At 53.8% G+C, this 12,388-nt stretch overlaps 6 protein-coding genes across 6 annotated transcripts; 3 read left to right on the top strand and 3 right to left on the bottom strand.

Moving 5' to 3' along the window:
- Positions 1 to 1,384: 1,384 nt before the first annotated feature.
- F5Z01DRAFT_675580 (microsomal signal peptidase 12 kDa subunit-domain-containing protein) lies at positions 1,385 to 1,798 on the top strand (the record flags this gene model as incomplete). The annotated part of the gene is made up of 3 exons (XM_046265161.1): positions 1,385 to 1,435; positions 1,516 to 1,575; positions 1,631 to 1,798. The coding sequence occupies 3 exons, from the start codon at positions 1,385 to 1,387 to the stop codon at positions 1,796 to 1,798; spliced, it is 279 nt and encodes a 92-aa protein (XP_046116699.1).
- A 176-nt stretch (positions 1,799 to 1,974) lies between these two features.
- F5Z01DRAFT_675581 (uncharacterized protein) lies at positions 1,975 to 2,476 on the bottom strand (the record flags this gene model as incomplete). The annotated part of the gene is made up of 4 exons (XM_046265162.1): positions 1,975 to 2,073; positions 2,127 to 2,197; positions 2,254 to 2,332; positions 2,393 to 2,476. The coding sequence occupies 4 exons, from the start codon at positions 2,474 to 2,476 to the stop codon at positions 1,975 to 1,977; spliced, it is 333 nt and encodes a 110-aa protein (XP_046116700.1).
- A 1,113-nt stretch (positions 2,477 to 3,589) lies between these two features.
- F5Z01DRAFT_637943 (uncharacterized protein) lies at positions 3,590 to 4,693 on the top strand (the record flags this gene model as incomplete). The annotated part of the gene is made up of 1 exon (XM_046262323.1): positions 3,590 to 4,693. One exon carries the CDS (start codon positions 3,590 to 3,592, stop codon positions 4,691 to 4,693), a length of 1,104 nt encoding a protein of 367 aa, XP_046116701.1.
- A 325-nt stretch (positions 4,694 to 5,018) lies between these two features.
- Positions 5,019 to 7,142, bottom strand: F5Z01DRAFT_659431 (uncharacterized protein). The gene is made up of 3 exons (XM_046263766.1): positions 6,714 to 7,142; positions 5,342 to 6,658; positions 5,019 to 5,286 (listed from the first exon to the last, which is right to left on the bottom strand). The coding sequence occupies exons 1-3, from the start codon at positions 6,768 to 6,770 to the stop codon at positions 5,113 to 5,115; spliced, it is 1,548 nt and encodes a 515-aa protein (XP_046116702.1). The 5' UTR covers positions 6,771 to 7,142; the 3' UTR covers positions 5,019 to 5,112.
- A 559-nt stretch (positions 7,143 to 7,701) lies between these two features.
- F5Z01DRAFT_675584 (ubiquitin interaction domain-containing protein) lies at positions 7,702 to 9,884 on the top strand (the record flags this gene model as incomplete). The annotated part of the gene is made up of 9 exons (XM_046265163.1): positions 7,702 to 8,265; positions 8,329 to 8,508; positions 8,563 to 8,738; positions 8,797 to 8,834; positions 8,893 to 8,966; positions 9,031 to 9,091; positions 9,150 to 9,295; positions 9,383 to 9,576; positions 9,725 to 9,884. The coding sequence occupies 9 exons, from the start codon at positions 7,702 to 7,704 to the stop codon at positions 9,882 to 9,884; spliced, it is 1,593 nt and encodes a 530-aa protein (XP_046116703.1).
- Positions 9,885 to 11,522: 1,638 nt separating this feature from the next.
- Positions 11,523 to 12,299, bottom strand: F5Z01DRAFT_624987 (Gti1/Pac2 family-domain-containing protein; the record flags this gene model as incomplete). Its single annotated transcript, XM_046261398.1, has 2 exons — positions 11,523 to 11,750; positions 11,913 to 12,299. Coding segments are annotated over 2 exons (615 nt in total), but the record flags the coding sequence as incomplete, so codon positions are not given.
- Positions 12,300 to 12,388: the final 89 nt, after the last annotated feature.

Consider the following 12,388-nt stretch of genomic DNA (forward strand, 5'->3'; position numbering starts at 1 on the left):
GCTCGCTTGTGCTAGTTGAACGAGATTTGCGTATACTTGATATCGCTCGAGCCACAGGCAGACAGCAAAGCCGGATTATGCAAATGCCACCATGTTTGTTCGGGGGAGACTTCTTGGCTTCCCTTCAGTCTACCAGACTTCGCACCCGGCGCATCAACGGCGCCGAGTCCTCGTATGGTAACAACGCGAAAGCCTGCGATCCGGCGTTTTCCGGCGCGCAAATGTTGGATATGGTTGGAAAGACAGAAGTCGAAAGGCGAGTAGTGTTCGGGGTATATCGTTCGAAACCAGTTATGGAGGCTTCCGGTTGACTCCGCTGTAGATCCAGGTGCCTGGCCCAAGAAGCGGAGAGGGGTTGAGGGCTTTGCGAGCGAATAAAGCCAACTTGAAGGTTTCAAAGGGTCCGTGGGAAAAGCGTCGCGCAGAAGAACTGCTGAGCGAGTTGTGGAGGCTGTTGGCGACGGATGCAAGTAGTCAGTCAAGGGTAGAGAACCGCATTGATCGAGAAGCCGTTGATGCTTGGTGGAGAGACTGTCGCAAGATGACTCTGTTGTTCGGTCGCTATGCGTCGAGTGATATAATAAAAGTAGGTTGGTGCGAGAGGGAAATCTTGTTCAAGGCGCAAGGGTATTAGGGGAGAAAACCCTGCCTGCCTCCGTCATGAGTCTAAAATTTGCATGTGTTTGTACCCTGGTACCTTGAGGCCGCCGCCAGCCTCGCGCCCGCTTTATTGTGTCCAGCCCGCCGTCGCCCCCTCCTTTATTACTACTTTGATGGCCCCGGACACAATAAATTGAGAAGACACTAATGGACGCTGACTCGATCAGACACTGCCCAATGCCCAACGCCCATACGCCCATAATTAGTAGAGCACCCAGTCCCTCCCTGCAGCGGGCCAGCGGCAGCCCGGGCAGTCCCAGCACCGACCAGAGTCTAGACGCGTCCGCCTGCGCAAGTGACTACGTACCAGTAGGTAGGCACGTATTCTGGGTTGGTGATGACATAGGCCACAATTGGCGACCACAATGAAAGGACTGAAACGGATCAATCGTTGCAGCTCGCTGAATCAACTGGCTTTCCCTGTACCGTTTACCGTAGTGACTCCAGGTACTGAGCGGTGGCGGGACATCATTGAGGTACATGTATCCGTAAGGTAAGGTCCGGAGTACAGTAAGTATGACCTGAAGCGGACCCCAGGTTGACTTCCACCAATTCCAGGTCGCCACCTCTCTGCAGCCACTTGCTCAACGTGTCCACCACCGTCTCTCCTGTTGCTATCGACGCCTAACGCGCGGCAGGCCAGATCACAACAGTTGCGACACAATTAGTTGCTGGTAATTACCGGACGCAGTAGCCGCCAAATCACCGCAACTCGCCGCCCGAAATGGCAGAGGAAATTCTCGATAAAGTTCGCGATGTTGTCGAGGGCGAGATTGTATGAATGCCTGCTATGCCGCTCCCAGCGAGCTCCCCAGAGGGGATCAGCCGTCCGTCCAGCTAACAGTTTGCACTTAGGACTTTAAAGGCCAGAAACGTGCGGAATTGATCGGGACACTCCTTCTCGCTATCACCGGCGTACGTGACCAAATACGAAATCCAACGGACAAGCCTGGAACTAACAACATCACAGCTCATCGCGTTCAACGTTGGCTGGGTGAAGCAGGACATTGTATTGGCTATGTATCTCGGGGGAGCTGGGACAGCACTGTCATTTATCGCGGTGGTCCCCCCGTGGCCATTCTACAACAAGGACCCTGCCAAGTGGTTGCCCGTAGGCTCTGGCCTGACGGTAGGATAACGGGCGCTGGAGGACGCAGCTCCAAACACATGCTTTCTTCCCTGCCGAGGTCTATCATGTTCCCCATGCTGTAGTCCAAACCGAATCCCGCAGTCGTGAGCGTGGTTTTATTTCCCTTGTTGATACCCATTGTCTTCGTAAGATCGTGGCGCGTGATACTCGTGCTGGCCTGCCCCTCAGCGTCCGTACTTCTGGAACTCCCAGTCACGATTGTCGAGCGGGCAGACGGATCGGGCTTTGAGCCATCGGGAGATGCAGTGGAAGTGGAAGGCATGCTAAGGATGACATGCGTCAGCACAATGCGACGAAACAACGAGTGCTCACTTACGTTGCAAATGCCCCAGGCAACTGTGCATTCCTCGCTGGTCGCGGAGGCTTGGTTGGCCTGGCATTCGATACCTGGACGCAGGAGTCAGAAAACGAATCAGGCAGTCTCTGGACTGCATCAAACCTACATAGATCCATGATGTGGTTTCGGCAAATAGCACAGTTGTCCACGACAATGTCCCACGCCCACAGAGCGACCGCATTCCACTGTGCTTTGTCAGTACGCTTCGTAGTTCCCGGGAACCCTGGAGATGATCCTTCAAGTACCTTTTTGACCTCGAACTTCTTTCTGGCCTCGATCTCGGTCTTCTTGCCAGTCGTTGGGGCATCCGCCATCTCGACGTCGGCCATGTTTTTGGCGGTGCTGACAACAAACGTGCGGGACTGGCGCTGTGCGGGATAGTCGAGCGTTTGGATGTCGTGGGAAAGAACCGAATAAGCTCCTCTGTGGAGTTATAGATGAAGGCAGGTGGTAAACGAGGTGCCCGCAAGTTGAGGTTTCCAGTCTGAGAGCTCTGATGCGAACAGCAGCAGCACGCTGCGGGAGACTAAGCCGCAGGCTTGGCATTCGCATGACCCCACGCGGGCGCCAGTCATCGATCACGTCTGCATGGTGGGTGGCTTTGCTGCTGCTTACTACCTATTTTACCTTACTACAACTCACCAGGACTGGCTAATGGCTGAGCACTTCCCAATGGCTGGTTCTTTAAATACGGTCTGGATCTCGCAGACCAAGATGTGTTGGGCCAGCGGCAATAATCTGTTGGTGCTGTGATTCTACTACGTACGTCTGGGTTGATGAATGGCAATGACGGTCACTCCTTGATCCTTGGATGACTTCTGTGACATGCTAAAGCAATATCCAGAATCGTGTATTCCGTATGGATGTCGCTGAATCCATTCTTCGTGAATTCTACATGTGCGACAGCCCGATACGTACTGGGCATTGTGCACCCAGAGTCCTGAACAGGTGGCATTGAGGAGGCTACCTTGATGCTTCACTCCTGGATGCTCTTAGGTTTGACTTACTTGAAAATGCGTACTAATCTAAACCATATAATTGAGGTACGTACATGCGCTGGCTTGCCTCAGTTAGCTTCGCGTTCAGGGTACCTCAGCTCAGTCACACTTGAGCGGGCTGCGGATACCAACAATAGCAATAGCACATTTACACCACTGTTTCCGGCCGGGTAGCTTCCCCTCCCTTTGAACTCCATCTTCAGTCACTGCCCCATTTCTTGCTTTCCCATCTCCCAAGCTTCAAGAGAACTGCGAGGAGCACAATCTTGCGCCAAATCTTTTCCCGACATATCGCACCATGATTCACTGTCGCCAAGTCGATCTATCGACCACGTTATTCTGATTACCTCTGCGCTAAATCAGCCCTTCCTCGCAACAAAAGTCGACAGAAGCCACAGGCGCATGACGTTTTGAACTCCATTTGCATCAACAAACCCGCACACTATGAACGACCCAACAGCACAAACGCAGCCGACGCCGAACCGACGGCGGCAAGGACGTCCGAATGGACGACAAAAGGCATATGCATCTGAGAACGATATGGGCGTGATCGATGCGCCGCAATACAACTTGAGTCCTGCCACGCCTCAGAAGGACAACCTGGGTTCTTCAGCAGGACGTGATCCTCGCACCACCGGGTCGAAGCAGCGCCAGAAGAATAAGGGAAACAAGAACAACGCTGCCTCGACATCACCAGAACCAGATTCTCATCATCATCGCTCGACGCCCCGGCAAACCAACTCGACGAAAGGTCTTCAGCAGGCGGCATTCGCTGGCGCTACGTTCCACGCATCTCCTGCTCCCGATGCATTGCCGATGCCCAGCTTCTTCTCCAAGATGGCAAATGGCTCCCCGGCCAGCAAGGAAGCCTCCCGACCACTCCAGCAGCCCTCGCCTCCCAACACCGTGAACGAAGCTCCCACACCTCAACGGAGGGGCAGCGGCGTTTCAGGAAGTGACTCACCTCTGGATTTTATGTTCAAAGCGCACCGCGAAGAACGAGAGCGCCATCGCCACGGCAGCGCTCCCACCGGACCATCCGTGTCAACGCCCCCAGCGCACTCGCCCTACGGGGCTGGCCCCCAAAAGGCAGCGCACTCGCCACACAACAGACCGATTTACACGCGACACGTGTCTAGTGGCGTTCTCGACGATGAAGAATCTCGAGGACATTTTGGCCAGCCCATGGGTCCAGCTTTCTCGACGCCCTATCAAGACCGCATCAAGGCGGCCAGGCCCAGTAACAACAGCCAGCGGCCATCGGGCGCCGACAGCACTCAAATGCAGCCTCAGAATATGGCGGAAGATCCGTCCGAGGCCCTCAAGCGATTTTTGTTCAGCGGTAACAACACGGCATCAACTCAGTCGAGTGCTCAGCCTGCCCAGTCGGGCACCGCGAACCAATCTTCAGTCTCGAGAACTTGTGACGGCACATCTGGCGGCCACAACGAATCTATCCAGGACATGGAGGACAGTCTACGCAGAATACTCAAAATCGAACCAAACACTACGGCGCCGCCCACTGAGCGCCGTCTCTTCATGGGATAGACAGTACTTGCCGGCTTCAGCAGTTTTCCCTCAGGCTCTCTGTAGGAGTCCTTAGTTCTTCTAGTATTTGTGCTTATTACGGCGGAGCGTGGTTGCCTGGGCATGGCAGTCATTCGGGCTGGCGTTGGCTTGTGTCTTACATGGTCTAGCATGCATTTGGATCTTGATTATACTTGGTAGATGTGCGGTCAAACCGCACGGACATGTGGCAGTGTTTGCATGATACCCCTGACGAGTGGAGTCCTCTTCCAGTGATGGGCAGGCTGGGCCTGGAGACTGGCACGAGCATCATATCATTGACAGTGTTAAGAGAACCTTAACAAGATATCGTCTCCTCGCTTGCTGTAGAACCGTCTTGTTGAAATGTCCATACCCTGACCCCGAACCACCCGATGCATTAATTTAGCGGGAAGATCACCTCATCTCGTCTTTGCATGTCCCCTCTTCTTCTCCTCGCGCCCGTAGAACACTCCGTGAGACAGCATCAGATATTTGGAGAAGAAGTCCTCCGCAAAGTCATCAAACTTGATGTAGTCTGCTCCCAGACGATACGCTGCCGCAATGCCGCTGACGCAGGCTAGCTCATGCATGTTCTATCACGGTCAGTCAGTCCACTGTCACATGGGAGCAGGGGGAGAACTATCGTACCACTAGGGTCCACGACCCGGCAAAGTAGGTGCTGTTTTTGCCGTGCAGAAACATCATGCCTGGCACGACGCGGACATAGTGTTGCCATCTATGGCCTAGCTGGTGCCACCAGTTGCGCTTGATAATCTTGTTCTCGTCAATGTCGTCAATCGTCCATAGGTGCTTCAGTTGCTTGTTCAAGAAGATGGACTGATACACGGGCTCGAATGCCTCGTTTGCTTTGGCGTTGGCAGTCTTTAGCTGATGCTGATAGTTGCTGCAGTTGAAGCTCATTTCGATGAGTCGGGGATCCGACTGGTACGAGTACGTGTAGTACATGGGTCTGAACGGTCCGTTCTTGTCCTCTCCCTTTGCAAACGCAACCTGCTTCTTCTGCTCGTCCGATCGCGGCTCGGCACACAGCTCCGGCTTGAAGTGTGTCTCGTAGTGCCTCTCGAAATAGTCCTTGTCCGTGTGTGTGACCGTAATGTCATCGTAGAAGGCCGCGCCGCCCAGAACGAACTTCTCCTTGAACGTAGCTGAGCGCCCGAGAATTGTCAACGCATCGTCGGCAAGAACACACAGGACCATGTCATCAAATTCCTCGTCGGTAGTCTCGCTACTGGAGAGATCTCGTATCCGGAGCTTGACGCCATTGCTGCTGCGCGAGATGACCGTCGTGACTTCAGTGCGAGTGCGGATGGCGACTCCCTTGGACTCGAGGTCAACCCGCCACTTGCGGTAGAACTCGTGGAGATGGTCGAAAGTGACCATGGTTGGCAAGTTTGGTAGCAGTGTCTCCGCATCATAATCCCATAGCTTCATGTTCGGGTCTTGAAAGAGCCGCTCAACTATGGCGGACGGGACATTGGCTGTTTGGTTTCCTGTGCCGAGGAAGAGGGCGATGAGAGGGTATACCATCTTGTCGCCAAAGTCCTTGCTGAAGAAAAAGACGCGCAGCATGATACGGATAGGAATCAGCCCAAAGAACGGCATGGCCCACCGGATGAACTTGAGGAAGAAGCCGAATCGTTTAATGTCCTTGTCGTACTTGGCGACCAGCTTACTGGGGAAGACATTGGTCCAGAACCCGTCCTCGCCTTTGCCGAACGCGACCTGCAGAGAGACTTCCTGTGGTGGATGGTTATACTGCTCGAAGAAGTTGAATGTGTGCTTGAATATTTGCGACCCTCCCTGGACACCGTTGTTCATCCACGGTGCACCGTATTTCTGCTCATCGAGGGGGATGGAGGTGGCCTGCCCGCCAACAACCTCGCCCCTTTCGAGAAGAGTGACCTTGAATTTGTCGGGGTGGTTTGCCAGTGTCGCCGCGCAAGACTACAGGCTGTCAATGATGATCTACTCATGTTCCGGCCTATTATGAGTAACTTACCATACCGGCAGCGCCGCCGCCGACAACTACAACATGCTTCTTGTTGCTAGGTCCCATCTTGAACTGTGGTCACACCAAAACCTGTGCCCACCTATGCAGAATGGGAAATTGATGTTGAAATACTCAAGAGATGCGTGAGAATATTAGTCTACAAACACTATGTTGCGGCGACTCTGAAAACAATTCAATCGCACCAAAGCGTTGGCTACATTCGTGGACGTCATTGACTCAGCCTGATGCGTCCTTAGCTGATGAGCAATGGTCATCCGTCACTGGTGCGAAGATCCCGCGAGCGAGATGACGGATGGATTGTATTTCCAAGGAGCATTGCTTCCGGATCACACGGAAAACATCAAGATGAGTTAGTGACCTGAACGCGTCTAGGGGAGATTTGAAGTCAAAGGCATGTAGTAAGGTAGAAGAGCTCATTGACTCTCACCGCGACGCGAAAACTCCAACGCCACCATGTGAAAGTCATTGCAGGCATGACGTCACTCACCCCACGGATTGATCGCTTCGCTTTGAGCTCTCAGTTACCGTAGGTACCTTACCTAAGGTAACCTGGGCTTAAGCAGATATCTTTTCTTACATATACTACTTAAAGAGAGACCAAGCTTGCACGAGCGTATCAAGTGCTGTCTCCGCATAACATTCCATTTTCCATTTGAAGAATACGTAAGCTAGATAGGTGCTCCTTCATCCTACCACATCTATCGAGCAGTCGCAGTCAGGCTTAGACTAAGGCTCCATGTCTTTGCAACGCCGATTTTCTTGTGCCACTTGTTGTATCACTGCTTTTATTCGCTCTTCGCAGTGCGCTCGTTCGTGGCCCAAACACAAGGGGCCTCATCGTATAGCAGTTCTCTACACGGATGCACGTGATTTCGCGTTACACCCGCCAAGATGCGACGCGTCGCCTTCCCCAGCTAGCCTTCCACATGAACCAGCCATCAACGTCACGCCAAACAGATACCGCTGGCTCCTCGCCATGGCCACGCCTGAGAATACTGCGTCACGCCCCGTCGGCGAGATGACCGATGATGAAGCGCTTGAATACGCCATAGCTTTGTCGATGCAAGATGAAGAACACCCCCCTTCGCAACAACAACAGCAGCAGCCGCCGCTAAATCAAGATGAACTACCGAAGCCTGCTGAGCCTAGCACAAGTCAAAATCTTGGATTGGCGCAATTAGATCGGAGAGCTATGGAGCAAGAGCGCCTGAAGAGACTCGCGTCTAAGCGCCCTCGACCTGCAGCCGATGATGACCAGGATGATGTGGTCGAAATTTCACCACCGGCCAAGAAAAGAGCTATATCTCGCGAGCCTAAAATAACGGCTCTGCAATTCCCGAGAGGTGTCGTAAAGAAGACATGGGCCTACGGCTATCCGCGTTTGGGAGACGACATCAAGATTGAAGAGGTCCTGCAGAAAGATCGCCTTGAGCTGGCTCTGCTCTCGTCGTTCCAATGGGATGACGCATGGCTAATGTCCAAAATAGATACGGGAAAGACGAAGCTCGTTCTCCTGGCCTATGCGCAAAACGAAGCCCAGGTATGCGAGCCTTCTCGGCCTTTGTTGAGCTGTCACTGGACGTTTGCTGACTGTCCCCCCTAGCAGCAGGATATGCGTGAGAACGCCCCGCCCAGAGTGCGATTCTGCTTCCCACCGATGAAAGGCTCAGGTTCTATGCATTCCAAGCTTCAACTTCTCAAATACTCCGACAGCCTGCGTATCGTGATTCCATCGGGCAACTTAGTTCCCTATGACTGGGGCGAGACTGGCGTGATGGAGAATGTGAGGCGCCGCATTTTGAACCTATACCAAAGAGCCTTGGACTGACCAACTCAGATGGTGTTTCTCATTGACCTGCCTCGCTTGTCGTCTGCCAACACGTACGAAGAGACCAAATTTAGTCAATCACTGGCGCGATTCTTGCAAGAGGCTGGCGTTGATGTCAAAATGATCGACAGCGTGCGCAATTACGACTTTTCGGAGACCAAGAACTTGGGATTCGTGTATACCATGTAAGCCGTGCTTCCCTCCACCGACTGTCTCGGGGCCAGGGGCTGATTCACAATACAGACCAGGTGGCCACGCGGGCGAGCAACAACGCGAGAACGGTGAGTTGCAGGCTTTGATGCACTGCAGACTTTCAACAGAGACTGACATCAGCATAAGGCTCTTGCGGTTTGGGAGAATGTGTGAAGAGTCTCGGCTTGGCTACAACTAGTCCCATCCAAATCAATATTGTCGTACGTGCCCGCTCATCCCGACGGACAAGCTGTAAGGCGAATCCAGGCTAACGCCAATTTCTAGGCATCCTCGCTAGGCTCCCTCAACTACGACTTTCTCGAAGCTATGTACGGAGCATGCCAAGGTACGACCGAAGGAACAAATAGAGATGCTGGGCCGGCTCGGACTAACACTCTTGATAGGTGATACTTCGCTGCAAGCAGACAAGACAAGATTGTCCCGGAAGACAGGCATGAAACCGACAGAGCCTCCGGATCATCTCCAGAAGCACATGTTGATTCGCTTCCCGACCATGCAAACTGTGTCTCGCAGTCGGGGTGGAAAAGGGGTGAGTGCTCGTGGGCGACGGCAGTGGAGACTCCGGCGGCGACTGGGCGTGGTGTAGTACAATGCTAATGGAATCATTTCGATCTAGGCAGGGGGTACGATTTGCCTCCAATCGAAATGGTGGAACTCGGCCACCTTTCCCAAGAGCCTTGTACGGGACTGCGTCAGCACACGAACGGGCATGTTGATGCACAACAAGCTGATTATTGTTACCCGGCCGGACGAGGCGGGGGTGGGCGGCTGGACTTATGTCGGGAGTGCGAACTTGTCCGAAAGCGCTTGGTAAGTCATTCCCTATCATCCACGTTGCCTGGCATTGTGCCCACTGGGGGGCAGCATCGCTCCCCGGATACGTTAGGTTCCTTCACACGGACAGGCGGGACATGCGTGATTAGTATGTAGGGGCACACGTGGCTGACCTGCGCTTCAGGGGTCTTTTGTCCAAGAACTCCAAGTTGAACTGCCGGAATTGGGAGTGCGGCGTCGTTATACCTGACGGCACGTTGGGAAGCAGCATTCCCATCCCCTTGCAACTCCCTGGCCGCCCATACGAGGCAACCGATGAGCCTTGGTTCAGCCGTCAATGGTGATCTGCGCTCTTGTTATCTGTCATGTTGGTCCCGCCATCGTCAACGGCAGAAATCAACAAGGCGTTCCTCACTAGTACTAGTCGGACGGAGTACTGGTAATAGGCTTGCAGCACACCAGCAAGCGAGACTTGGGCATGTGCGGCTAGACGCGCAAGGAGCGTTCACTCTCGCTTATCAAGTGGGCCAACAAATGCGCTCTCGCCGTGGCATGTTCTGTTCTGGGCTTCACTTTTCAGCGCCCCCGCTCGTGGTGTCCGCCCGTTCGCCGCACGGCAGGCTGGCTGATGGAGGAGGGGGCGCCATGGGTAATCACATACCACGCAGCGACAAATGGCACGCATCCTAAGACGAAGCCGCGTCGGGCCCTGGCGCTCGAATCCACAGAGCCAAGATCGTACGGCGAGCAAGTGTCTTGTGCATCGTATGGTCAATGGACACAGGTTGCTGTCCGGATTCATGTGGCACTCAGATCACGGGCGCATGTTGGCTAGACGAAGTAGATTCATAATGCATTCTGCAATGCTCGATTATGATCTAATATAAATTAAGAATACTTTTGATCCCCAAGCACCGTTCCAGAGGCGGAAGAGGTATCCAAATTAAGCAAGCTGCTTGGTGTACCTGCACCTCCAATGTACTAAAACGCCCAAGCACCGTTGTTGATAGTTGCCGCCATCGCGAGATGGCTTTCGTCGACATCTATCGAGACCCGTGTAAAAATGAAGGAGACACCCTGGATAAAACAAAACCTGTAACACCAGCGCTGTATGATATAATAATTAGTCGAAGAGTCATTCTCCTTGCGCCTCATGCTCATGAGCCATGACCCTTCTTCGTCTCGAGGCTCTCTCTCGCCTCAAGCTGCTCTTGCGATAGGATTGAGCACACCTGCTCCTAAAATTGAGAGGCTCCTCCGTCGTGTTCGTCGACAAAGTAAAAGGGTGGGCCGCTCATGCCGCCGTGCCCACCTCCGTTCTCATCCCGCTGATCCTGCTGGGGAAGGCCTGCAGACGAGCCAAAGCCGTTGGCCATCTCGGGGTGAAATAAAGCTGAGTTTTCTGGAGTATATGCTGTACCACCCTGAGAGCCGCCAGTCATGCCATTGGACTGAGGGTGAGACTGGAAGTCAGCAGCGCTAGACAGCATGTACTCGCTGCCGTTCTGAGTAAAAGAGTTATCAAGGCCACCAAAGTTGCTACCTGGAAAGGGGCCTGAGCCGGAGGCCATATGACCAGGGTTGAAATGCTGCATCGCGGCATGGTTGGCGTCATGATGCGGCTGTTGCTGTTGCTGTTGTCCATGCTGTTGGAGCTGGAGCTGAGCCTGGTGATGTTGCTGTTGCTGAGCCGTGAGCTGCATATGAGCATAGTCGTTGTTCAGCATGTCCATCGAGTGGCCTGTGGATATATGTTGCATGTGATCCTGATTATACCCCGGCAATGGATTTGCGGCCATGCCTGCAGGGAAGCCCATAGGAGAGCCTTGCGTATGTTGCATGTGCATGGAGGCCACGCCAGTGGGGGAAAAGGGGTGGTTTAAGTCTGGTGAGATCTGAGGGCCCTGCGCGCCGACCTGGAGGAAATGCGCAGGAATATAATGGCGTCCGTCCGCCATGCGTACTGCTTCGCCGCCAAAATCGCTGATGGTGGAACGAAATTGTTGCTGGAAGAGCAGTTCGGCGCGGATCCGGAGTCCGCAGAACTCCTGACTTGTGCTGGGGCGCCTCAATTTGCCGGACAGGGCATCCTCGATTGTGTAGTAAGAGACCAGATGGTGGTTAATGTTGTTGTACTTAATGCTGATGGTCTTCTTGACCAGGCCATCTGGTTCCTTGAAGTCGTAGCTATCAGTTAGGGAGCCGATGATCTCGCGAAGAGGATCTCTAGGCGGCTCTACGCCCTCGGCAGTAATATGGTCGCCGCTACTGGGGCCGGGGCAGCCAGGCCCGGAGTCCCCGTTGGTGTTCAATGAGAGGCGGGACGCATCCGCTGACAGGTGAGCTGAGGGTGGCGTATGCTCCTTTTTGACGATGCCGCCGCTCTGCGAGCGTCTGTTGCTGCCGTTCTCGCTCTTGTTCTTGAGAGCACGCTTCTTCTCGCCAGGGTTGTTGCTGGGAATAATCTCGCGATACACCAAGAAGTTGTTCAAGATGCGACTGGGGCTCCAGTTCACTCCGTCAGTCCAGCGCTTGATCCCGGAGGACTCTTCTTCATAGACAAAGATGTGCCCGCTCTTGATAAGCTGGGGGCGCTCCCGGTCGTGAGGCCGACGGGGACAGTGGTTAAATTTACCTGAGAGACAGGCCTCGAACAAGATCAACGCATCAAACGTGGTGTAGACCTCCCCTTCAAATGTTGGTAGCAGGCCTCCGGTCGTGTTGCCTCCGCTGTGCGAAGGTAATGAGTTGTTGGCCATGACAGAAGCGTTGGCACTCTGTGTATGGCTTGCAAAGTATAGGTGAGTTGAGTAGTATAGGTGAGTGGAGTAGTATGGGTGATTTGTGT

This window comes from Emericellopsis atlantica (genome assembly GCF_019669845.1).
Source record: "Emericellopsis atlantica unplaced genomic scaffold F5Z01scaffold_19, whole genome shotgun sequence".
Taxonomy (NCBI): domain Eukaryota; kingdom Fungi; phylum Ascomycota; class Sordariomycetes; order Hypocreales; family Bionectriaceae; genus Emericellopsis; species Emericellopsis atlantica.

What these genes read in the sequence shown, in the direction of transcription:
- F5Z01DRAFT_659431 (XM_046263766.1), bottom strand. Translation starts at nt 6,770, where the DNA reads ATGGGACCTAGCAACAAGAAGCATGTTGTAGTTGTCGGCGGCGGCGCT. An exon ending in GCGGCGGCGCTGCCGGTATG is followed by an intron (nt 6,659 to 6,713) that starts GTAAGTTACTCA and finishes GACAGCCTGTAG; the next exon opens with TCTTGCGCGGCGACACTGGC. An exon ending in CCGGGTCGTGGACCCTAGTG is followed by an intron (nt 5,287 to 5,341) that starts GTACGATAGTTC and finishes TGACCGTGATAG; the next exon opens with AACATGCATGAGCTAGCCTG.